Here is a 25,589-nt window from a genome sequence, read left to right as displayed (position 1 = left end):
TAAGCCTGGGAGCATTACAACCCAACTCCCAATCCGCCATCCCCTATATATTACACTACCAGGCCCATAAAGCACTGGTCAGAAGTAGTGTACTATGCACAGAGTGTACAAAACATTAACACCTGCTCTTTCCATGACAGACTGACCAGGTGAAAGCTATGATCCCTTATTGATGTTACCAGTTAAATCAACTTCAAAATCAGTGTAGATGAAGGGGAGGAGACAGGTTAAATATAGATGTATATGTGTGCCATTCAGAGGATGAATGGGCAAGATAAACTATTTAAGTGCCTTTGAACGGGGTATGGTAGTAGGTGCCAGGCGCACCGGTTTGTGTCAAGAATGGTCCACCAACCAAAGGACATCTAGCCAACTTGACAACTGTGGAAAGCATTGGCATCAACATGGGCCAGCCTTCCTGTGGAACGCTTTCGACACCTTGTAGAGTCCACGCCCCGGCGAAATGAGGCTGTTCTGAGGGCAAAAGGTGGAGGCGCAACTCAATATTAGGAAGGTGTTCCTAATGTTTGGTATACTCAGTGTATATGAAATAGGATGTCATTTGGTACAGGACAGAGAGAAACCCTGCCTGGAAAAGGCTTTATGTTAATCATTTCCATTAATTGAATATAGGTTCTTCTATTTACTATGTTCATTCAAATATATGAGTATTACAAAAGGGAGAGATGATAGCACACCTGACTGGATGAATGTTTGAAATTATTATGCAATAGAGGCCTATTAATTCCTTGAGAAAGCAGACATGGCTTGGTTGTGCTTGGTTATCCATTGGGAGTCAAAAGGCACTCTTTCCATCTCAACAGGTGGAAGCAGCAGAGCTAAGACCTGCTCTCAAAGCAAAGTCTTAGACACACACTAATACACGCCACCACAAATGCTTGAGCACAACGACGTTCACTTGTTTGCTCAAAATCTTCCGTATTTCACAGACAAATTAACACCTACATAGCAATAAGTTGTCAGCATTAATGAATAGAGATAGTTTGTGTCTTGGTGACAGAGGTTGGTGCATTGAAAAGGACGGGTAATTATCGACTGCAAAATGTGACTTTCATTGTTAATGAGAGAGGTCCATATTTCATCTAAGGGGGCATATTCAGGCAGAATTAGGGATGTTGTGCTTACACGATAGCAAAACAACAGTTAGCACTGCAGAGCGCGTGACTATGGTCTCCAGACAAGCGTCTGGGGAACCGCGGGAGCCAATGGGGGTAAATCAAGTGAGGGCAAGATTTAAAGCTTGGATATGGCTGTTTGAAGCGGCTGGACTTTATCTCCCCCCCAGTGGCCGTGACCTTTCGAAGCCACACACACACACACACACACAGAGAACGCCTTCTCTAAAGGCATTGCATCCATTTTAGTACGCTGTGGTTAGGCTGGCATACCGGCAACAGGGAATATAGCGCTGTCATTTGGGTGGGCAATATCTGGATGGCTGTTCCAGAAGAGAGACATCCACGTTCTCAACTTTTATTACTGTTGTTTGTAGATGTAACACTGTATATCCAGACAAAACAAAGGTTTGTGGTTTCTAAAATGGTGTTTACATCTTAGATTATTATTTTTTTATCGTTTTGCCATCGATTCTCCCACCCACACACCCATGTGCTTTTAAAAAGGATTTTAGCCTCTAATGGACCTCTGGAATCTACTCAGACCTATCTGCAGCACAAGCCCAGGCCAGACTACCACAGCTGAACTCCTGCCAAATTGACTTCAAAACACTGTAGCTTGTCAATACAATTTGCAAATGGCAGGGAGCAGAGGCAACATCCCAGGCACAAATAGAGTGACAACATCGAACACTCAAGTTATCAACAAGTAGTGATGGGGGAACAAAATCAATAGGTAGCTATCGGGATATTATTTTTAATGATATATTGTATCGACAATATTGTTATATTATTTTTTGCACCAATTGGCTTTACCTGGACCAAAACTCCATTCATAGCTTGTTCTTAATCTTATAGGGAGACAAGTTGTTTTCAGCACTTATTTCCATGACTGATCAAAATGTGTTTCCTCATAGCTCTCTCTTGTCCCTCTGCAGCAGACAAAGGGTGAACAATATGTTTGGGACATCGAATCTCAATAAAATCACAGTATCGAATCAAAATACATATCAGCACCTAAGGAAGGAGGAGTCCAAATTTACCCCCTTTTTCGTGGTATCCAATTGGTAGTGGCTACTATCTTGTCTCATCGCAACAACTCCCGTATGGGCTCGGGACGAAGGTCGAAAGTCATGCGTCCTCCGATACACAACCCAACCAAGCCGCACTTCTTCTTAACACAGCGCGCATCCAACCCGGAAGCCAGCCGCACCAATGTGTCGGAGGAAACACTGTGTACTCCTGTGGCAGGCCGGGCGCAGTGGTTAGCGTGCACTGCGCCCGGCCCGCCACAGGAGTCGCTGGTGCGCAATGAGACAAGGATATCTCTATCACTCCCTAACCCGGACAACGCTAGGCCAATTGTGCGTCACGCCACGGACCTCCCGGTCGCGGCCGGTTACGACAGAGCCTGGGCACGAACCCAGAGTCTCTAGTGGCACAGCTGGCGCTGCAGTACAGCGCCCTTAACCACTGTGCCACCCGGGAGACCCCTCCAAATTTGAGATTTTAAGTTCCAACCCTCGTGTCTTTGTGAGACGCAAAATCGGAAATATGACATTTTGTTACAGAAAAATATCACGGAAGCCAAGTGCAAGGCAATGAATCAACATGGTGCCGGAACAATTAAATCAATTGATTCTTTTGTAGTCCTACTGTGTGTGCAATAAGCTACAAAACATATTAAAATCTATTTCATTGGTCACCACTGTTTTCAAAAAAAGGGGGGGGGGAGCAGGGCAACAGAAATCCCAGCGGTGAAAAATACATCAAGGCTTAAAAGCATTTGTTTCCTTGCCAGGGAGTATTTCCACATGGATTGCTCTGCATACAAAGACGCTCAAGGGCTAGCACAGGGCCGACAAAACACTACCCTTTTCCGCTTCATTTAGTCAGCTCACCAAACTTACATAAAACCAACCCACCTTCCCTCTGTAAACATTGGTTGAGACCTCGCATTCACCGCATTCGTTGTTATCAAGAAGGGACACAATAAAAGGAGGGGAGGAGAAAATATTTGGTGCCACAGACAATGGCATTTTATTTATGTGCATGAGGGAATTCCACCTTCTGACAGGCCCGGTCGTGGCATTTTCTGCTCAGCTGGGCACAGCTGGGAGGCCCCCGCAAGCTCGCTCATCATCCCTGCTTTGTAAGGACAAACTCCATGGATTTCAATTCTGAGAATTGGTGACGGGTGTTTAAAGGGCTGCCGTAGATTGGAGCATTACAAAACAATGTTTTTTCTCTGGTGGAATAGATGGGTCAGACAGTGGGGACATGTGATGAAAATCAGAGAGTAAGGGGTGTCTGAGCTAGGGATGTAACAAATGGAGAAAAATAAACGTATAAAGTTTTCGCTTAAAACGAATAGAAACATTTATAAAAATAAACATGAATTCACAACAGAGCTGTGCTGCTGCCAGCAATGGTCCTCAAATCCTCTCGAGAATCGATTCAGCTCGGAGTCGACTCCTAAGATTCAGTTTCTATTGGAAAAAATCTGTCTTGTTTACATGCCTCGCAAATTCACAGAAGTAGCTACCATACTCTGTGTCCTTTAGGCTGTTGTGTTCTGACATTTTCAAATCTGTCGCTAGCTCAGACCGTTATCCCCACCTGCTTCAAGATGTCCACTATCATCCCCGTTCATCTTCCCCTCGATCCTGACTAGCCGAAAAAAACATCCTCACAGCATGCTGCCACCAGAATGCTTCACCGTAGGGATGGTGCCAGGTTTCCTCCAGACGTGACGCTTGGCATTCAGGCCAAAGAGTTCAATCTTGTTTCTCATGGTCGGAGAGTCTTTAGGTGCCTTTTGGCAAACTCAAAGCGGGCTGTCATGCACCTTTTACTCATTTAGACGTTCTCACCCTTAGACTGAGTGGCGAACCACCCTGCGGCTATTCATGTCAGCTAATCTCCCTTTATCCTGTCTGGGGACAAAAAAATAGCTATTGTAGCTAGTTGTAAACCTGGCTTTTATTCTGGGAAAAAAAATGTGTACTAAAAGATGGTTGCTTTTTATCATCAATCTGACACAGGATTTATTGATTTGTTCTACTTCTCTTTGAAACTGGTTGATTAAGTGTATATTGATGTTCACCCCTCTCCACACCACTTCATGTTCATACATGCATTGTTCAGGGCAGGACACATCATATTACTCTGTGCACTGCACCGAACACAAACTTTCCTCTGGAAAAGGTCAGATCCAGTAAATGAGGAATCGGTCTCACATGTGCTTCCTTACAGAATCTCCACCATTGGGCTATGACCTTAGCACAACTGATGGGACCATAAATCAAGGAAATTACAGAGAGGCGTTTCTTAATATCGCTAGACCTTATACTGCACATTAAACCTATCGGGGGAAATTAAACTTTAGGACCTAATGACAAAGATTATCATTCTCTGATGATAATGACGCCACCAGTCTTCCTTCCCTCCATATCAGACATAGTGGCTGACAAATTATATTTCCTACCATCGGAAAGGTTCAGCTGCCTCTTATACACAACAATCCATTTAGTCTAAATGAGGGCTCATCTAGGTCGCCAAAATATTGACTTGAAATTAGGACAGCTGCCTCGTTTAATAATTTTTGCGTGTTCTTGCTTTGGGCAAAAGTGAGAATTTTGCCAGATGGCTTTTCTGAAAACTAACAAACAAGGACAACATCATTAAAAAGTACCTGAGAAGCAGGTGTACAAAACTAGCAAAACAAATAAGGAGTTGTGTACGTGAAGAGCTGAAAGGCAACTGGCACAAAGCATCATGGGAAGGCTGGACAACTAATGGTTAATTACCAGTGTTTGGAGGGAAAGCGGATCCTAGATCTGTACCTACTGTAGGGGAGACTTTACCCTGTAGTGCTTACCATAGGAGAAAGAGGAGTGCAAGATGTCAGTCTTGGAGTCGTCACCTCTCCGGCAAGGGAAGGGATCCCTGAAATTCACAAATTGGGCAGGGCTGAGTCAAACGCTGACACCACATGACAAAGGCCTTTCTCTCTATGCATGTCCCATTGTATGGCATCTCTTCACATGCAGGTTTTTCCAACCTTTTAAAGAGATTATTTTGGATCTAACCTGCTAGAGTAAACACAGAAATAACACCCCCACCCACCCAGATCCCACTCCCACACTACTTTGTTCTGTGAATGATTTATTAATGAGTCATCTGATACTACATCTACAAAACAGCTTTTTTATTTTAGTCCATGCATGGCTCACATCCATTTCTCTCTCAGTTTGGTGCATTGGTGAATTCAGGTGACTGAGAGGAGTCAATACTAATTGTGCCCTAACAGGAATGGAGCACTGAATTGAGAGGTGTCAATACAATAGGCTATAAGTGTGGCACTATCACCTCTTGAAATCAACTAGCAATAAAGTGCAGTGATCTACAGACGCATGTAAAGAGATTATCTGCGTACATTAAGGCCTTTTAGAGTTTTCACTTACAGATTTTGACATGGATTTCTTGGTCAAGTAAAGTACCTACACTGAGTGTACAAAACATTAAAAACACCTGCTCTTTCCATGACAGACTGACCAGGTGAATTCAGGTGAAAGCTATGATCCCTTATTGATGTCACTTGTTAAATATACTTCAAATCACTGTAGATGAAGAGGAGGAGACAGGTTAAAGAATCATTTTTAAGCCTTGAGACATGGATTGTATATTCGTGCCATTCAGAGGGTGAATGGGAAATAAAAAATGTTTTAAGTGCCTTTGAACGGGGTATGGTAATAGTTGCCAGGCGCACCGGTTTGTGTCAAGAACTGCAACACTGCTGGGTTTTTCCACGCTCAACAGTTTGTGTGTATCAAGAATGGCCCACCACCCAAAGGACATCTAGCCAACTTGACAACTGTGAGATGCATTGGAGTCAACATGGGCCAGCATCCCTGTGGAATGCTTGACACCTTGTAGAGTCCATGCCCTGACTAATTGAGGCTGTTCTGAGGGCAAAAGGTGGTGCAACTCAATATTAGGAAAGTGTCTTAATGTTTTTTTTACTCAGTGTATATAGTCGTAGTACTGACTCATCGAAAACAAATAATTCACTCATTGAGTAAGGTATTTATATCATATACATAAGGATGAATTAACATATTGTACTATCTTGTTATAATGACTACACTACTGTCAATAGACGCTGGATTGCATAACGCATTTTGGTCAGACTGGTGTTTGCCCATCGATTGACTGTGCCTCTTGGGAAGAAATCAGTCGTCAGCTAGTTGGGATCATTATCGCCTGGCGAGCCGACACTGCAGTCTCTAGCACAATAACCTCGGTAGATTCTGCTGTGTGCACGTCTGTATAAAAATAACATTTAAAAAAGTCTCAGAATGGGTTGTTTGCACCGTCTAATTATTCATAAATGGCAGAGATTTTGAAGTTGAGTCAAATCATAACATGAGTAGTGAAGAGATTATAGCTGAAGGGAGGCAGCGAGTGAATAAAAGGTGTCTCAAAAATATCTGAATAGAACAGAATGAAAAATCCAAAAGTAGGCTATACAGTGCATTCAGAAAGTATGCAGACCCCTTGACTTTTTACACATTGTTACGTTACAGCCTTATTCTAAAATTGATCCATTTAAAAATCCTCAATCTACACACAATACCCCATAATGACAAAGCAAAGACAGGTTTTTAGAAATGTTTGCAAATGCAGATTTTATAAAAAAAATATTAAAATAAATATTCAAACACTTTGCTGTGATACATGAAATTGAGCACAGGTACATCCTTTATGTTTCTACAACTTGATAGGAGTCCACCTATGGTAAATTTGATTGATTGGACATGATTTGGAAAGGCACACACCTGTCTATATAAGGCCCCACATATTGACAGTGCACGTCAGAGCAAAAACCAAGCCATGAAGTCGAAGGAATTGTCCGTAGAGCTCAGACAGGATTGTGTCGAGGCTCAGATCTGGGGGAAGGGAACCAAAACATGTCTGCCGCATTGAATGTCCCCAAGAACACTGTGGCATCTTCCTAGACCTGGCCGCCTGGCCAAACTGAGCAATTGGGGGAGAAGGGCCATGGTCAGAGAGGTGACCAAGAACCTGATGGTCACTCAGACAGAGCTCCAGAGTTTCTCTGTTGAGATGGGAGAACCTTCCAGAAGGACAACCATCTCTGCAGCACTCTACCAATCAGGCCTTTATGGTAGAGTGGGCAGACGGAAGCGACTCGTCAGTAAAAGGCAAATGACAGCCCACTTGGGGTTTGTCACAAGGCACCTAAAGGACTCTCAGACCATGAGAAAGATTCTCTGGTCTGAAGAAACCAAGATTGGACTCTTTGGCCTGAATGCCAAACATCACATCTGTAGGAAACCTGGCACTATCCCTACGGTGAAGCATGGTGGTGGCAGCATCATGCTGTGGGGATGTTTTTCAGTGGCAGGGTCTGGGAGACTAGTCAGGATCGAGGGAAAGATTAACAGAGAAAAGTACATTAAAAAAACCTGCTCCAGAGCGCTCAGTACCTCCTACTGGGGTGAAGGTTCACCTTGGACTTGAACCCGATCGAACATCTCTGGAGAGACCTGAAAATAGCTGTGCAGCGACGCTCCCCATCCAACCTAACAGAGCTTGAGAGGATCTGCAGAGGAAAATGGGAGAAACTCCCCCAATACAGGTGTGCCAAGCTTGTACCGTCATACCCAAGAAGACTTAAGACTGTAATCGATGCCAAAAGTGTTTTAACAAAGTAGAGTAAAAGCTCTGAATACTTATGTAAATGTGATGTTTCAATTTGCAAACATTTCTAAAAAACAGTTTTTGCTTTGTCATTATGGGGTATTGTGTATGGATTGATGAGGGGAAAAAAATACTTATCCATTTTAGAATAAGGCTGTAACAAAATGTGGAAAAAGTCAAGGGGTATGAATACTTTCCGAATGCACTGTATATTAACTAAATGTCTTAGTGCTTCAAATGATCTTATAAGAGAATCAACAGCATACAGAAAATAACACTCCTGTTTACCTTGTCAGGTGTACCTCAGGTTTGGGCCTCAGCTCTTTGGACGTAAAATTCTCCACCACGGGCGAGTCCAGGTTGGCCGACCCGTTGCTAAGCCGGTCGCTGCTCTCGTATCCCGACTCGGTGCGCTGGATCTTCCAGTTGTCGCTGTGCACCTTCAGCGTGCTGACCTTTGACCTGTCCTTGCCCTCTGACTCCAGTGAACTGCGGCTGTCGCCCGTCTCGGGCCGCTGCTCATCCTCGTAGATGGTCATCAGGCTCTTGGACTTGTGCTCCTCACGCCCGCCCCATGTGAAGTCCTGGTCCTGTTCCCTGTCTCTTTCGTTGGAGGGTGGTGCCATCTCCTGGCTGGAGGGTCTCCGGTGGGGACTGTGCTGCCGGTGCTCCTGACTCCCTCCACCACTACCGCTTATCACACTATCCACGTTTAGCACCTCGCGCATGGGCTTCCATGGCCGACTTGGCCTGCTGCTGCTACTGCTGCTGGAGCTGGAGTTCCGGCCGCCCTCCCGGCTCCCAGGGCGCTCCCGCGATTCCTGGCTGCTGTCCGTGTCGTAGCCGTTAGAAAGCTGCTCTAGTCTCCGGCTGTAATGGCTGCCACCGGAGCCCTCACTGCCGCTGGGCAGGGCTGGTAGTACCTGGACCCTGGAATGGGAGTGAGGAGGACCCTCGTGAGAGGAGCACCTGCCGCCAAAGTGGGGGGCCCTCTCTGTCCTGGTGGGCCCTTTGCCCTGGCTGGCATACAGGCGCGTATCCAGGTACTGCTTGAAGCCATTCTCCGGCGGGGAGGCGGAGCGCGAGTATCTCTCTGATATTGGATCTGAAGGAAAGAGAAGAAGGATTTTATGAGAATTTATTCAAGTGTAGTGTTTCGGAAGACATGAACACACATTTTGTAAGGACATTGTCCTAGAAGTCTGTCTGCTACTTACAAGGATGTGGTAAGCTTTTTCTACAGATATTGCCCAAGATAATTTATCCTACATGTTAAAAACTGCTGTCCTCTTCAATTTGTTGGCTACAATGAGGTAGAAAATCCTCTAGCAAAACCTATTTCGAGCTTCATTGCAAGAAGCTGTTATTCCACATGACAAGACAAATTTGCTCCATGTTCTTACAATATGAGACAAAATAAACACATTGGGCGACCTCTGTCATTACAAAGTCGCCAAGGCTTGTCCAAAAAGAGGCAAACAAAACCCACTGAGTCGCATCAATTCACCTGAGGCCAAAGCAGGGTGCGAAGGGAGAGGACCTTAAAATTCTTAGGAAAATAACCTTTTCTGGTTGATGTCGCTAAGAAAGTCTCTTTTTCCACGTAGGAAATGCTGATTCCAACATTGCCCTCGAGCTGGCGTAGTATCCAAACTGCCGCCCTTAATGCCAAATGCCAGTGTAATGTGACACATTGAAAGTTAGAATTGTTGCACTTGGCAAGGTCATTCCAGGCCAGCGTTTGCTAAGGAAGACCGCAGGGGTGTAGTGGAGTATGGGAACAATGAGGTCGTCGTGGTCTGTTGTACGTCTGTAGACAAGAGGAAGGTGTAAATAATGGACGCCGGGATACAGTGTGCATCTCCGTGGCATAGCAGTATGGTTAGCAACCTCACGCTGTGACATCTGTGGAGATATTAATGATGAAAGGTGGCTGTGTGCGTGTGTGTATGTCTGTATACATACTCCCTGCTGGCTGTCCATGACTCCTTGAATAGAGGAGTCTGTGGCCTAGAGATGTGTATGACTTTGAGGACATAGTGTGTGTGTGTGTGTGTGTGTGTGTGTGTGTGTGTGTGTGTGTGTGTGTGTGTGTGTGTGTGTGTGTGTGTGTGTACACGAGTGTTTGTTTTTCAAGGACACAGAGTCATGCCGGCCACTTTTGAAAAATATGATTTGACATCTCCACTGGAACAGTACAGGGATATGTTATTAAGGGGGAGGGGTATGCAGTAAGGTGGGCAGTAAGCTTAACTTGCTAAATATTAATTTCCGTTTAACTTTATTTACTGATAGTCTTCTTTGTTGAAGAGCTCTAACAGAAGACGCACTAAGGGACAATTACTCAACGTTAGGATGACCGGGTCCAATGGCTCGGTTGGATGGAGCATTGTCCTTCCAACATCAGGGTTGTGGGTTTTGATTCCCACACATTCTACATATGTCCTGGTCTTGATATACATTTTAGAACTGGAAGCGGTCTGGTATAAAAGTGTGTCTAAATCCCCATATTAATATGAATTAATAGCATGACGGGGCGTGTGGTCTAGGATTGAAGCCTACACTGAGGTCTCAGGTGTGCAGAGAGAGTTATGAGAGGTTACAATCCACAGCGCCTGAGGATGGAACCTCCCCCGAGAGACGGAGTCGCTATGGCTAGGGAATCTGCTGACGGAGAGCGCGAGGGTTAAATCACCTCGACCGTAACTTGCCCTGTTCACATGGCGTGTGTGAGAGACTCGTGTGATATTTGATGTGTGATTTTGTGCACTTGTGTCCGTCTATGTAAGGGTTTCTGTGAACTGGTCCAGCTGTGTGTGTGCGTGCATGTGTACACACGTGCGACAAAGACGGTCTAACTATGCGTGTAGCGATGCTAACACGGCATGCGTGTCAGTTAGGATTGGAAGCTAAATGTCAACACAGTTACACTGTGCTAGATGAAGAGGGAAACGTGTCCTGGTAACACCAACTGCAATATCCCAAATGGAGCCCTATTTCGTACACGGTGTACTGCCAAAGCCCTGTGGTCAAAAGTATTGCATTATAGAGAGAATAGGGTGCCATTTGCGATGAAGCCAATGTCTCCCATTGACACCAACTCTCCCCATCTGACCTGAACACCAACTTTCTTGTTTTGCTATTTTTCCATGTGTGACGGGACGGAAAATCGTTTAAGATTCCAGGCACCCAAGCTGTTCTCTCTACTTCCACATGGCAATCTCTACTGGTGCGCCAAGTCTGACACCAACATGCTACAGAACAGTTTCTATCCCTAAGCCATGGGCTGTTCTCTCTACTTCCACATGGCAATCTCTACTGGTGCGCCAAGTCTGACACCAACATGCTACAGAACAGTTTCTATCCCTAAGCCATGGGCTGTTCTCTCTACTTCCACATGGCAAGCTCTACTGGTGCGCCAAGTCTGACACCAACAGGCTACGGAACAGTTTCTATCCCCAAGCCATGGACTGTTCTCTCTACTTCCACATGGCAATCTCTACTGGTGCGCCAAGTCTGACACCAACATGCTACGGAACAGTTTCTATCCCCAAGCCATGGGCTGTTCTCTCTACTTCCACATGGCAAGCTCTACTGGTGCGCCAAGTCTGACACCAACATGCTACAGAACAGTTTCTATCCCCAAGCCATGGGCTGTTCTCTCTACTTCCGCATGGCAATCTCTACTGGTGCGCCAAGTCTGACACCAACATGCTACAGAACAGTTTCTATCCCCAAGCCATGGGCTGTTCTCTCTACTTCCACATGGCAAGCTCTACTGGTGCGCCAAGTCTGACACCAACATGCTACAGAACAGTTTCTATCCCCAAGACATGGGCTGTTCTCTCTACTTCCACATGGCAAGCTCTACTGGTGCGCCAAGTCTGACACCAACAGGCTACGGAACAGTTTCTATCCCCAAGCCATTAGACTGCTAAATAGCTAACAAAATAGCAACACGGATTGTCCAAGTTGATCCTTGTATTTTATTTCCCCACTGTCTCTATGCACACTCATAGGGACACACACTGACACGCCAACACACATACTCCCTGTTCATCATATATCCTGATGCCTAGTCACCTTACCCCTATACATATCTACCTCAATCACTCCGGTATCCCTGCACATTGTAAATATGGTAGTGGAACTGATCGTGTGTACAGCGTTAAAACTTGAAACTAAAACGATCAAGTACCTTTGAAGAGAGCTAGCCTGGGCACGAGTATTATATTTAGATTTATTCCACTCACTTTAGCTCACCTCCAGCCTCACCATTCATCAAAGCCATGATGCTAGCCTCTGTTAGCCTGGTGCATTCAATCATAATGGGACATGAGCCTGGTGCTAACATAGTGGCTGTGGGGGCTAGTTCAATTTCAGTTCCTATCACCTTGCCCCTATTTCCAACCCGTTTGGTGTTTACAGAAATGTAACGACAGGACAGGTGAGAGAAACACGACAGAGGGTTAGAGACCAAGGAGGAAAGGGGTGAAGTTGCCTCTAGGCACTGACTTATGATCAATATGGCATTTTCCTCCAATGGTTCGGGTTAGGCTTTGGGTATGCTGATCCTTAGATCCGTTCTTATGAACAATTTTAGAGATTGCTTTCACATCGATCTACCTGTAAGTCCCCCACCAACACACACAGCAAGCCACAACACCTTTGAGGGACTACTTATGGTTGGATGAGAGAAGGTAGGCTATATGAGGGTGGTAGTGGGTCTCATGTGGCCATAGATGTTGCCTTATTTCTTTTGCTGGCCTAGATATAAGCAATATGGGTCCAGGACCAGGAGTTAAATGATCCTACTCTCACACTCTACTACCACTGTCGTGTGATCACTCAAGACATTGAAATAGCACCTCCAGACAGCAGCTAGGAATCCAAATAGAACAGGGTATACACTCTACCACAGATTCCAGTAGTGAGATAGAGAACGGTACGTGGAAGGGCCTGATTCAAAAGGGAGGGAGACATGATCCCCATCCTGACACATTGCTCCCAAACCACCCTGCCTGGTAGGCCATTCCAGTGCACCACTGGTTTGTTGTGCATCTTTATGGTGGTAATGATGGATTGCATGTGTACTGTGTAGAGCATTGTGTCAAGGATCATTTTCTATTTTCATTGCTGTGTGTGTGTGTGTGTGTGTGTGTGTGTGTGTGTGTGTGTGTGTGTGGTGCAATGCCACTATCATTTCATATCAGTTACTTTTCCTCCCTATGTGTGTGTGTGTAGTGCAATGCCACTATCATTTCATATCAGTTACTTTTCCTCCCTGTGTGTGTGTGTAGTGCAATGCCACTATCATTTCATATCAGTTACTTTTCCTCCCTGTGTGTGTGTGTAGTGCAATGCCACCATCATTTCATATCAGTTACTTTTCCTCCCTGTGTGTGTGTGTGCGCGCGTGTGTGTGTTTTTATTTAACCTTTATTTATACAGGTTTTTTTCATGGAGTTAAAATCTCGTTTTCAAGAGAGACCTTGACCAACAGCAACAGGGTGAACAAAGATTCAGACAAAACAACTTACATACACTAACACAACATTGAACAAAACTATAGACACACACGATACAACAATTACGTAAAGACAAAATGTCATAACTAAAAAAAGCTGTCCTAAAGACAATACCACTCTTCTATGATATTTACGTCGACCAAGGACATGTGTATGTAAACTGTGTGTGTGTGTGTAGCGCCATACCTCGGTAGCGGGCGTCCTGTCTCCTCCTCTCTGTCCTGTCCTGGTCTCTCTTGGAGGGGTGCATTCCCCGGACCTCCCCTGCCTTCATTACCACCTCTCTGGAGATGTCCTTCAGACGGCTCTTAGGATCACTGGTGCCCAGCTTCACTGCACAACAGGGGAAAGAAACGCATTCTAGACTACATTCTATTTCAGTCATTTTGAGAAACAGAGTGACTTCCAATAGACAACACACCAAAAGGAACAAGCCGTCAAACACGAAGGGGTAAAGTCCTTTCTACTGTACCTCTAATCCCAACACAAACTACAGTCACTTAAGCCACCCCCACCCCATCTTCCACCTCCACTACTCCTCCCTTCCATCCCCTGACTAGCCCCCTGGAGGCATTGAACAGTGCTGAGTTTAAGGAGTAGTTTAGGGCCGATCGATGTGATGTACACGCCGTGCTTTTCTGCTTCACGGGGGGGAAATGCACTGAGATGGAACCCGTGGAAGAAATTCTCTCTCCTTCTATCATCCCTAAGTCTCATCTCTGTAGCCTCTTCTCGTAAAGTAGGAGAAAGTCGGATACAATGGATAGGACTAGAAGCATGTGGCTGCGGTCGTTGAAAATGCCAAACAACTCTGTGTAGCACAGAAAACGTGCTAGAAGAGGGTCTCTGTGAATAAGAACTGAAGGTTTCGGCTTCGCATTGAAATCAATGACGAGACAATTTTGCAAATTGCACAGTCACTCTATTGCCTGGATAAAGTGTCATGAGGACAATTCATCACTTTTCCCACAAGGTACTTGACTGCTATGATTATTATTTTCAGTCATTCGGGGTGGCCTTGCTGTTCTCAAAAGCCCTGAGCGACTGGTAACTTTTCCAGTGCTGGTGGATAGAAAACATTCAAAATGCATCATATTGAGCTGATGGCTTTAAGCAGGGAGTAACAACAAAGGGGGACCTAAACAAGGACAGACGTTACGCAATCCATCGTAATCAAAGGAATGTGCAATAATAACTAAGGCTTGTGTCCCAAATGGTGCCCTCTCTCTTTCCACTATAGTGCACTACTTTTGACCCTGGTTAAAGGTAGTGCACTATATAGGGAATAGGGTGCTTAAAAGAGTCTGCCCTTATGCTCTTTCCTTGCATCGCCTTCGCTTGCCTCTTCTCCTTGGAGGTGTACGTGCTCCTGATACCTCATTCCCATGTGTCCTCATTCCCTTCCATCATAAAGGTCACTTTTCAAACTCTGGCCCATCTCCCTCCCAGGCCTTACTCCTCCTCTCAAAGGCTGTCCTTCTACCCTCTTGGCTGTTCTTGCCTCTATCCATGCTCCACCCCCCTATAGTAACTCTAATCTACCTGCAATCTTCTCTACCTCTAACCCCGCCACATCTTTCAGTCTCTTCTCTCAATACCTATCATGTACCTCCCAAATGTCTCACTCTGATAATACCCATATTCCATAGCTATGTGTAGAAATAACCATTCCTCTTCCTGTCTCCCATCATATCCCCCCCGCCCCCAACGCCTTGTCGTACCTGGTCCACGACCCCCGCCAGTCTGGCCACTGCCCCTGGTAAAGGTGGAAGGGGTCTGGCTATTCTGTTTGAAGCTGCTGGGGCCCAGCAGGGCATTCAGGTTCTCCCTGGTCAGGTCCAGTTTCTTGGGGCCCGGAAGTGGAGAGGAGGGCGCTGGTTGGTCGAAAAGGAGTAGAGGGACAGAATCTTTTATTTTTTACATATGGATGGCCTATGTCTCTTCATGGATCCGTTTCTACTGGTGACACAAACCAGGGTGGGGATCAATTCCAACAAGCAATTCCTAGGCATTATGTAAATAAGCTTACTATTACCATTACGTTTCAGTTCATTCCAAAAATCTCTGGAAAAATTTATATTAAAAAAAAAAAAATCAATAGTTTAGTGCGACCCAATTAACATTTTGAAAATGTAACGGAACATTTATATTTCTTCTAAAGCACGCCTCTGAAGGCCAGTGAGCCGCAGTCACCATCACGACCTGGGGGCGAGGCCAGCTCAGAGAGTTAGAGAGCAGATCATTAAGGGGGATAAACCCCACCCCAAACAAATCCAGAGGTTTTTAATCCTCACACAGAAATGTTTAGCTGTACAAATGTACAACTTCTTGACATTGCCAACATTGACGGGTATTATGGTCGAGGTCGTAGTAAAAAAAATATATATATTTTTTAATATTGTTCAATGCCTTCTGCTCATGAACTCTCGTAGTTCAGTTTCAAATCAAGTATTGAGTGGTACAGAAAGGTTGGAACACCATTAGCTAATTCACTAATAAACAGTAATCCAACTAGAGTGCAAAATTCTGGGAACTTTCCTCAAATTGACAGTTTTTCCAGAAATCCCCGTTTGGAATATTCCTGGAATCAGGAAACAATAAGCAGGGAATTTGGGAATCCTCCAAACAGGATTTTGCAACCATAAATCCAACTGAAGTGATGGGCATCCCAAACTTGTTTTGAAGTCCAGCACGTATTTGTAAAGTCATCACTTTTGTCAACTGCAACGTATTTTCTGGTCATACAGTCAAAACAGAAAATCTCAAGAACATTGAGAGACTTCAAAATGCCAAAATTGTGGCCCGAACAGACCCATCGACCCAATCATATTAACAAAACAGAATTCTACACTGCAACATGTACTGTAGTGCCCCCGCCCCCCCTCTCTCCGACTGAATGTGGCGAGGCTAACACTCCACAGAAAGCAATTCATGTGCATCCGGGCTCAAATTTAGACCAAAATAGTTCAAGGGGATGCTAGCCAAAAAAGTTTGAAAACCACTGCTCTGTGGCAGTGGTGGTCATTTGGCTAGTACACACTGTTAAAAGGAAGTTGTAACCACAGTCACACACCATTGACAACACTTGCTGACATGAATTCCAAATTGCTCTTGCCGGAGATCTCTACTCATAGAAGCACTTATTTTAGGACCCCCTCTCGCTGAGAATTTACTGCACCGACTTAAATATAGCATCCCCATGTTCAGCATGAATTAAAAGGAACTGTGAATTATAAACGTGGTGTGTGGTTCCTGAGAATTGTCTCGAGTGAAGCTAAGGGGGTCGTTCAACCATTTTGGAAAGGGGGGGCCATTTGAATCTGGTCTCCAAAAGACCTAAACCAAGACCACGAGAGACTGCATCGCCGTCGCAAAAACACCAGAAGTCACAAGTGATTGTACAATTGACTTAATATTGTTGGCATCCTGAAAAAATATATATATATTTGTGCATAATTTTTATACGCAAATTTGAAAGCAGTTATTTCCCCTCAATGTGCTGTAAAAGTTCCATGACTCTAGGGGTAGTGTGTAGTTCTTCCTATAAATGAAAAAAAGAATGACACTCTGTCCGATGTATACCTTGGACGGCTCCGTTGACGGGGGACTTGTAGCAGGACTGGTCAGTGTTCTGGCGTGAGGTGTCGTCTACGGAGATGGCGCTGCCATCTGGGTTGGAGTAGAATAGGAGGAGGGGTTGGAAGTGGCCTTTGGTGCATTTGGTGACCACATCTTTCCACCGGGTCCCAATCTAGGATAGGGGAGATGAGACTGGGAGGTCAATAGGAGACTCACATGAAGAGTGTGTGTGTGTGTGTGTTCCTGCTTGACAGGCAGAAAGGCGAAATGGCATTTTCCCAATGTGACAAGAAAATAAAATGTTCCCCGTGTCTTACTGGCACCGACCAGTTTCCTCATCTCATTAGACAGAGAGGTCTTGTCAGAAGCCAAATGTGTCATTTAATGCCAGTCAATACACATTACTACTTTTGAAGAGACTATTTATTTGATGAGCATCAGTTGCCAAAACCTGACTATGTAAATGTTAGGTACCTTGGAGTACACCGTGCAGAAAATGCTGACTTGTAATTGAATTGGTTCATACATTTAAAAGGACTTGGGCTCTAAGAAATGTTATTAACAGAGTACATACTATCGTATGCCTCATTTTAAATTGATAGTGCACAAACAAAAACCCCAGAGGACAAATGTTGACAATGCTTGCTTGAATTCAGGGACATTCTTTGAACCACTACCCTCAAAACATATGGTGACCATAGACCAGGCATGTCACAAAAGAGTTCAGGGAGGAAATGTCATTTTAGAATGTCCAAGGAGACATTGTTGTGCACTGCGAAAGCACATTGTCCCCTTTGTCTTGGATCTTAAGTGAATATTATGCGTTGAAGCAGTTTCACAATCACATTAGCTGAGCAGAGTTAAGTGTCTGCCTCACTACAAAACGCCACAGAGGCAGACTGGAGGCTAACAGATGCTAGTTTACTCCTTAATTAACCAAAGGAAGGAGAAGGAGAGAGGAGCAGAAGGTGTGAGAGAGAGAGAGACAGGAAGGAGAAAGAGCAAGAAAGGAATGTGACAGTAAAATGGGGGAGGGGGGCTAATTAAAAGATGGAGAGAGGGTGCTCAAAGTTGACATTTTTCATGTTGGCCACTGATCCCCACCTGGGGCAACAACAACATAGGCTTAGTGGAACCGTGGAACCACTGCAATAACTGATACAAGCAATTATGACAGTCAACAAACTGCAACCATAAATGTCAAATATAAATATAGTTTTAAAAGCCATCCATAAACTGTAGGGTATTTCTGCTCATTACTTGGTGTGAGGCCATAAGAGAACGAGTAGCAACACAGCAGGTATATGGCGTGTTATTTGGTTGGCTCGGGTGCTGTGCTTGTAGCACTCTGTCCCAGTCGGGCTGAAGTGCATACACAGCACAAGCTGCTGGATTGACTCCGAGCCAGCCAGCCTCTGCACCGCAGTCCAATCAAATGGACTGGACGCAGACACACCCAGTGTTGTACATTATCATTCTCACATATGCATGCACACACAACATACCAATTCTTACCGTAAGACATTTCAATTTGATATCCTGAAATGTGGAAGTCCACTAAACAGTGTAGCTCAACTGTGGATGACTGATGCAATTAACTAGGGAAAGACTGAAGGTGCTTCCACTGGGAAAACCTAATACTAGTAGTACTGCTGCTGCATGTGTGTGTGTGTGTGTGTGTGTCCACCCTTGCAAACACGTGTGGGTGTTGGTGGTGGTGATTATTGCAGACTGTTCAACCCCACTGAAGAGTCATCAACCCGGGGGTGGTGAAGAAAGATCGATGTGGCCCTTATAAGAAGATGGTGGAGATAAGAGATGGCTCAGGGAGCTCCCTGCTCTCATTCTCTTGTAAAACAGTCTCCTTTTCATCAGCTCAGACGAGTACATTTCTGCACTTTGAGTTGTTGTCTAGGGAGGCTTTAGCTCCAGATAATAGCAGATTTTTATCCCATGATATTATACATCAGCTTCCTGAAAAATCCTCTCATGTCAGACTGTATTCCTGATTTTATTTCAAATCAACTAGTTGAATCGCTTTAAAGAAAGTTACCAACAAAAATGTTACTTTAGTTACTTGGTGAATTCCTTTTTCTGGTCATAGTGTCAGAGAGGGAGTGTGTGTGAACCACTACAGCAAACGAGACAGAGGCTAGTGCGTGTGGGGTGCGCCTGTCCATGCATTTATACGTGTGTGGTCCAAGCAGCATATGTTAGCACAGTGAAAGATGCTATGAGTGTCGGTTGAGGTGTAGTGTTTTTACTCCCTTGCTAGGAGGACTGCATGTCTTTTTCCCCTCCCTCACCTCTTTGACTGTGGCGTCGTCGAAGAACACCCATTTGGCGGACTTGGTGTGGAAGGCGAAGGCACAATAGTGGCGACTGGAGTAACAGATCATCCCAACCAATTGAAGCTCTCCCTTTTTGGCATGCTCGTCTGTCACCCGGTAGAAGAGCTGCGGACACACACTTAAAATTACTTTATTTGGTCAAATTTAGCCCAAAACACTCCCACCCTGCCCATGAGTAATCTTGCCTAAGACCTAACGACTTAAGTTGGCTCCCCGAACTTTAGCTCAATGGACTAACAGTCTTATCACACAGCAGAACCTTCTCAGTCAGATATACAGCATTTTACCAAAAACATTCATGTTTGTCATCCACACGGTAGCATTTGGACAGTAAAATTGCCCTTCAACTTGGACTATTGCTGCCATGCAGGCATGGTAAATGTACACATCTCTAGCTGCTCAGGCAATCGTCAGTATAATGTCATCCTCCCACCAGTTTGAATAGACCGCTGGATGAGGAGGCTGTGAAATAGCCTCTTGTTTTTCCTGAATGGCTGGTTCTCTTTGGTCATGGGAGACAATGGATTCCTAGGCAGGGGGAGGTTTTCTCCAACACCCAGCACAGTCACATGAACAGTACAAGTATGAATCAAGCCCTTTGTGGTACTTGGGGGGGGGTTCTGCTAGACGAGCTAGACTAATCCAGTATTGGAATGCGCTCAAAACAAGGAGAGGGGAAAAGAGGAATCTGTGCTTGTAGTATTCAAGGGAGATGGTGTTGTGTAATATGTTGTTCCTGGCCTATGACAGTTTGTTCTAGATTTGTAGCCGGTTTCAGTGAAGCTCATTTCCTTTTATTCTTGAAGGAACAGGGACAGTGTCAGCCAGAGTTGAGTGCTACAAATTAAACCTCCTGTACGCCCATGCCAAGGACACTCTGTACTCCAACATGGACTCACACAAACCTTCCAGACACGCACCATTCTCTTACACATAATATACACACATTCACATGTAATTTTTCTCTGAGTCTCTCACAAACAAATCACACACAAACACTGTACTCTTCCATCGTGGCACTGAGGGGGTGTTGACACGATCTGGCCATGCAGCAGGGGCTTTTTGATCAGCGGTGTGGGCCAACTGGGCATTGCACCACGCACTGCTTACGCAACACTCCGACTTACGCAGGGATAAAGCCCACTTTATTTCCCCCATATGCTCCATGGCACCGAAATAAACTGACCCCAACACAACCAGGGCAAGGAACACCAGCTGTGGAGGCTCCAACAAACAAACAAACAAACAGAAAAAGACAGAAAGCAAATAGAGTAAAACCAGAATGTAGTGATTTGAACCATATTTTAGGAGCTCGACCAATTCAAAATAGTGTATTATTGTTGTTTTTCCTATTTCCAGGGTTCACATTTTGGGGGGTAAGGTGGACATTTTGTTTGGGTGCAATCACTGCTTTGGCTATTTTAATCACACTACTTGACTAATCTGTTTTATGACGGGCTGACAGAGAATTAGACATGTTTTAATCTTATGTGGAGGTACTTGGCCATCACTAACTTTTTTCACAGGTCTTTGGCCCCGATCATAGATCCAACTTTGTATTGCCCAATGGGTTTTTTATGACAGTGATTGGAAAAGTACACTTCTCCACTGTCTTTGAACCTTTTTTAGTTTCTCTACGACCCATCACTTTCAATAAACAAAACAAAAGAGCAGACTGAAAGCGCTACATCAGTGTTTCCAAAACTCAGTCCTGAGTACTCCAAGGGGTGCACGTTTTGGTTTTTGACCCAGCCCTACACAGCTGATTCAAATAATACAACACTTAATGATGATTTGGTTATTTAAATCAGCTGTGTAGTGCTGGGGAAAAACCTAAACGTGCAACCCTTGGGGCCTCCGTACCAAGTTTGGGAAAGACTACGCTACAATATTGAACTGATCTTCGTAAATAATATAATCAGTTTGTTGTGCTTTTTGTCCCTGCTGGCTTTCCATCCTTACCCCAGAGAGGTTGAGGTGTGGCCCCAGCGAGCGAATGACGTCCTCCGTGAGGTCTGACTGGTCTGAGTCCCACACGAAGCCGATGGTGACGATCTCCGGGGAGTTCATGAGGACTCGGCGTATCTTGATCCTCTGGCCACAGTTACTCTGGTGACAGCGAGAGAGGGAGGAGACAGATAACTAGGGGAGCAGAGCTAACTAACCAGTTTAGCTAACAGGGCCGGGACAATACCAGTATTGCGATACTCGTTTGAATCGTGGCAAGGAAACAAACAGAAAGTGGATTTCACATCTTTAGGAAAACAGCCCTAATGTTGGAAACAAACATCATTATGGTTGTCATCCAGAGTCACATGTCCTTATTTTCCAAGCTATAGCACACAATATTTTGCATACAGCAGGTTTTTAAAGGACCAAAGAGTTTGATGGGCTTTGTGTTTTCATTTTTGCCATAGGAAAAAAATATTGCGATACTGCTATTGTCCCAGCTCTATTAGCTAACTAACCAGACAACTCAGTAACAAGAACCCTAAATACGGCTTCACAGTGGGAGGGGGGTTCTGCTGTTGTCTTGCTAGTGACTTTCCAACATCGCCCCCTACTAGTTGTCTAGTGTGATGAGAATGGAGCTGCATCCTGACTTGAGATATGCGTGTGCTAGTTTTTGCACAAAACTGCCATTGACATCAATGTATGATTTTCTTAATGCTTGACAGGACAGACACTTACCGGACAGTTGCGGGAATCCCCGATGGTGCTAGCCGCTTGCAGCAGCTCTCCAAATGACTCGTCCCGCCTCTGATAAACCTGTTGACTGAGAGAACCAGAAAGAGTGTGAGAGAAAGATATGAGAGAGAGAGTTTACAGAGAGTGACAAAGCTACAAAAGTCACTCAGTAACCCTAAGAGGAACATGGAGAAATGTGTGTTTTGTGTGACGTCAGTAAGCATGGCTTACCAGAGGGCAGTGGTGGAGACATAATGCACTAGCTCAGTGAAGGGCAGGGGGTCGGAGGATGCCCCACAGCTACGGCACACAGACTGCAGGGGAGAGGGGAACAGGAACACAACACAGACACGTGGCCGTTAGCTAGGCGCCGCTTAGCCACTGCCAAGCACTAATTATCAAGTCAGCGTGTCATTTCACGAGGTGTAGTAGTTTGGGGGCAGTTATGGGGAAATTACTACTTTAGGGTGTTTGTGTGAACTGTGATGGAAGAGAGTGGATTGTTTGTCAGTTGAGAGGAAAAGTGGCAGGCGGGGTGGGGTGGGTTGTGTTTTGTGTCCAGTCTTCAGACGTCATCTCTTGCCTCCTTTCTTAACACTGGGCCACAGCACTGCTGGCTTTTAAACTATAGGGCCTCTACCGAAACATCAAAGCAACCCTCCTGCTGGAGAGCTACTGGGGTATACAGGTGTTTTGTTCCAACCATACTGTAACTGTAGCACAGCAAACTATCCGCTACTGTGCACTCGAACACAACGTGCTCTGACCCTAGCGGTCCCAACACCACACAACACCCGATTCCACTAACCTGTTGAGCAGCTGATTAACAGAATCAGGTGTGTAAAACCGTGCTGGAAGAAGAGCTTGCATATCTACTTGCTCTCAGAGTTGGCCACCTATGCATCACCATCAAACCATGCATCAAAGCTGTCTGATACGTTGACGACAGGACTGCTCTGGGATTTAGTGAGATGAACATCATACCGGCAGGGAGGGATCTGAGGAAAACCCCCCTCTCTATTCCAGAGTAGCAGCCCCACTCTGGAGACGAGACGAATTGGGTAGCTCCTATCTCAGACAGCGATCCATGTGGCTGCTGCTGTACCCCTGGATGGTGTGTGATCCCTGTGCCTGCAAATGGATATGGACCTGTGTGTGTGTGTGTGTGTGTGTGTGTGTGTGTGTGTGTGTGTGTGTGTGTGTGTGTGTGTGTGTGTGTGTGTGTGTGTGTGTGTATGCTACCACATGCTAGGAGTTTCCTTTAACCTGTTCGTAGAGTGTCATGGCAAACTTCTGGTGTGTGATGCAGGACTTGGAGGTGCAGGCATCTGTCTCCTCAGGCACAATGTGCAGGTGGATCCGTTCCAGAATATTCTCCTGTGGAAATATACCATGACGATAAGAAATGGGTCAAAACAAAACGTGTAATAGTTTTCACCGAATCACCAATAGCAAAGTTAGCTTGATCTTATCCAAAGGAATATTCACATTTTTAAATTGAAACTTTGGTAATCGCCCCCCTCTATTGAAATATTAGCAATCACCAGCTAATAATTTTTTCCTCAGCATGTATCGCCCTCAAATCACCCTCAGCTATACACTTATCTCCTTAATGTACCAGTAAAGAGAAAAATAACGTCTGGTAAACCAATACTTCCCCCCCTGATACATCTGTATAAACCTGTATTGTTTTGTGACATTAAACAGCTAGGGAGTTATGCGGTGCCTCACTACTGTAGTTAAGGAACCAGTCTGAGTGCAAGCGGCCTCCACTTCAAACTCACACGTTGCTACAGAATCCCACTGGGTTTATGAAAGAGTCAGGCTGCTTTTAGACCTTCACCATTTCGAAGCGATTTAATCTGACACTGGCTAATTCTGCTCAGAAATTAATCCAAGTCGTACTGGCTGAAGCATTACAGGGCCTTGATTTGGTCTTTAATTTACGCATGTGAACCTAAGATTCACGTGGTTATTAGGTCCTTAGGAAAAAGAGAGAATGGCTAAATGCAGGGCATTGTCAAATCTGAACATGCACACAGCGAAACGTACATTGAGAATTAAACCAGTTGTAACAATGTTAGAATGATTCAGATGACATGCCTGACCAAATTGCAGGTAAAAATAAAGGGAGAAAACCCTGTGATCTCACGTTACATTTCTATTCTAGCTATATCATTAAAACAGGGTTGTTGCCAAACTGAGAATGGGACATTGGTTACAGGACAAACATTTCATTGTTTGTTTTGTCTGGCACCTGACCACCACCTTGGATTTGATTGGATTGTGGTTCTTTCTAAATCATTGTTTATTCAAAACAAACTCCAGTACGAGACGGAAACCACAGGAGTCGGAGGTAAATTTTTACTAACGGCCTGTGTGAGTAGTTCCCTGTGTTGCCGGGGAGCTCGGAGAGTGGGCTCATTGGTTATTTGGTTTGGCTGGCCTCTCTTTTTCTCATCACCTCCTGTTCTACAGAGAACGAGAGACTTAATTTTCAAATCCATTTATCCTCCACTGTAGAATGAGCCCTCCTGAGTGAATGACCTCCCCACTCGAGAGCTGCTGCGCTGAACAGAAAATGAGTGTACGTTTGTGCTGAGTAGGTTTACAGCAATTTCACTACGGCGTCAAACCCAATACTCGCAGACAGAGAACACAATGTACTGGAGTGTACCGTCCCCTAATCCCTATGGCTAAAGAGGAACAAATCATTAGCGAAGTCAAAAACTAGATGTAATGTACAGTAATATTCCTAAATCCTGGATGTTTCTTAGTTGGTGTTGAAGCGTCTGAACATTCCAGGGTCTGAGCTTGTAATGACATTCTCTCTGTTGGGTCTAGAATGAGTGTTAAAAAGAACAGGGTAAGAAAGCATTACTACTACAGTGGAAGATAGCCAAACTAAGCACAAGTGGACTGAATAGTTATGGATATAATGAATCATTCAGAGGGCTCATAGAGACATCTTTAAACCACTCGGAGTGATGCTGCATACACAGTGAGGAAACCGTAAAGGCCCAAAGATGGTGCTTCTGCTTCCATAACCCGCCACCATTATATATTACGGGTTGTGTCGAGGAGATTGGTGGGAGAGGGGACAGGGCTCTTTCAGACGGTGACCTTGCTGAAATCGTTGTTACAGCACGTCTGCCCTCATATGTCCCCAACACACATTCCAGTCTATCCCTGGGGAGGCCCCAGTCGCCTCCGCTCAGAGGCGCCCCTGGATACCTGGGTTAAGCCGGTAAGCTTGGTCGATCACCATGGGAAACTTACGAAGCACTCTGCAGCATCGTCCATGAAGCCGAGCTGAAAGCGGTGCTCGTCCTTAAAGGTCTCTGCCAGAGCATGACGCAGGTTGTCTGACGGCAAAGCGCGCTCCCGACTGTGCTGGAACTGGGAGAAGATGCCCTGCGGAAAAGGAAAGAAGTTGGGAATTAACCAGACCATTCATTTAATTCAAGGTTTCTGAACAAACCTAAATGACTTTCAAGAACCTGAAAATGAAAACATTTTAAATGAATTATTAACAGCAGTTCAAGGGACAACTACGTGTCAGCAACAATAAAGCCCTAAAA

At 45.0% G+C, this 25,589-nt stretch overlaps 1 protein-coding gene across 3 annotated transcripts in view; it reads right to left on the bottom strand.

The window, feature by feature from the left end:
- LOC118391981 (inactive ubiquitin carboxyl-terminal hydrolase 53-like) overlaps positions 1-25,589 on the bottom strand; it is a 54,922-nt gene that overhangs the window by 7,690 nt on the left and 21,643 nt on the right. For all 3 annotated transcript variants that reach the window (XM_035783515.2, XM_052459509.1, XM_035783514.2), the window contains 11 exons: positions 25,288-25,422; positions 23,275-23,385; positions 22,240-22,322; positions 22,012-22,096; positions 21,283-21,429; positions 19,276-19,425; positions 16,973-17,141; positions 15,112-15,264; positions 13,577-13,723; positions 8,151-8,967; positions 5,017-5,084 (listed from right to left, as the gene is read on the bottom strand). In XM_035783515.2, the coding sequence (XP_035639408.1) occupies positions 5,017-5,084; positions 8,151-8,967; positions 13,577-13,723; positions 15,112-15,264; positions 16,973-17,141; positions 19,276-19,425; positions 21,283-21,429; positions 22,012-22,096; positions 22,240-22,322; positions 23,275-23,385; positions 25,288-25,422 (2,065 nt within the window). The remainder of the gene's footprint in view (positions 1-5,016; positions 5,085-8,150; positions 8,968-13,576; positions 13,724-15,111; positions 15,265-16,972; positions 17,142-19,275; positions 19,426-21,282; positions 21,430-22,011; positions 22,097-22,239; positions 22,323-23,274; positions 23,386-25,287; positions 25,423-25,589) is intronic.

Source organism: Oncorhynchus keta, chromosome 13 (genome assembly GCF_023373465.1).
Source record: "Oncorhynchus keta strain PuntledgeMale-10-30-2019 chromosome 13, Oket_V2, whole genome shotgun sequence".
In the NCBI taxonomy this organism is placed as follows: Eukaryota; Metazoa; Chordata; class Actinopteri; order Salmoniformes; family Salmonidae; genus Oncorhynchus; species Oncorhynchus keta.
The sequence above is the reverse complement of the archived record's forward strand: the minus strand, read 5'-3'. Positions and strand labels throughout refer to the sequence as shown.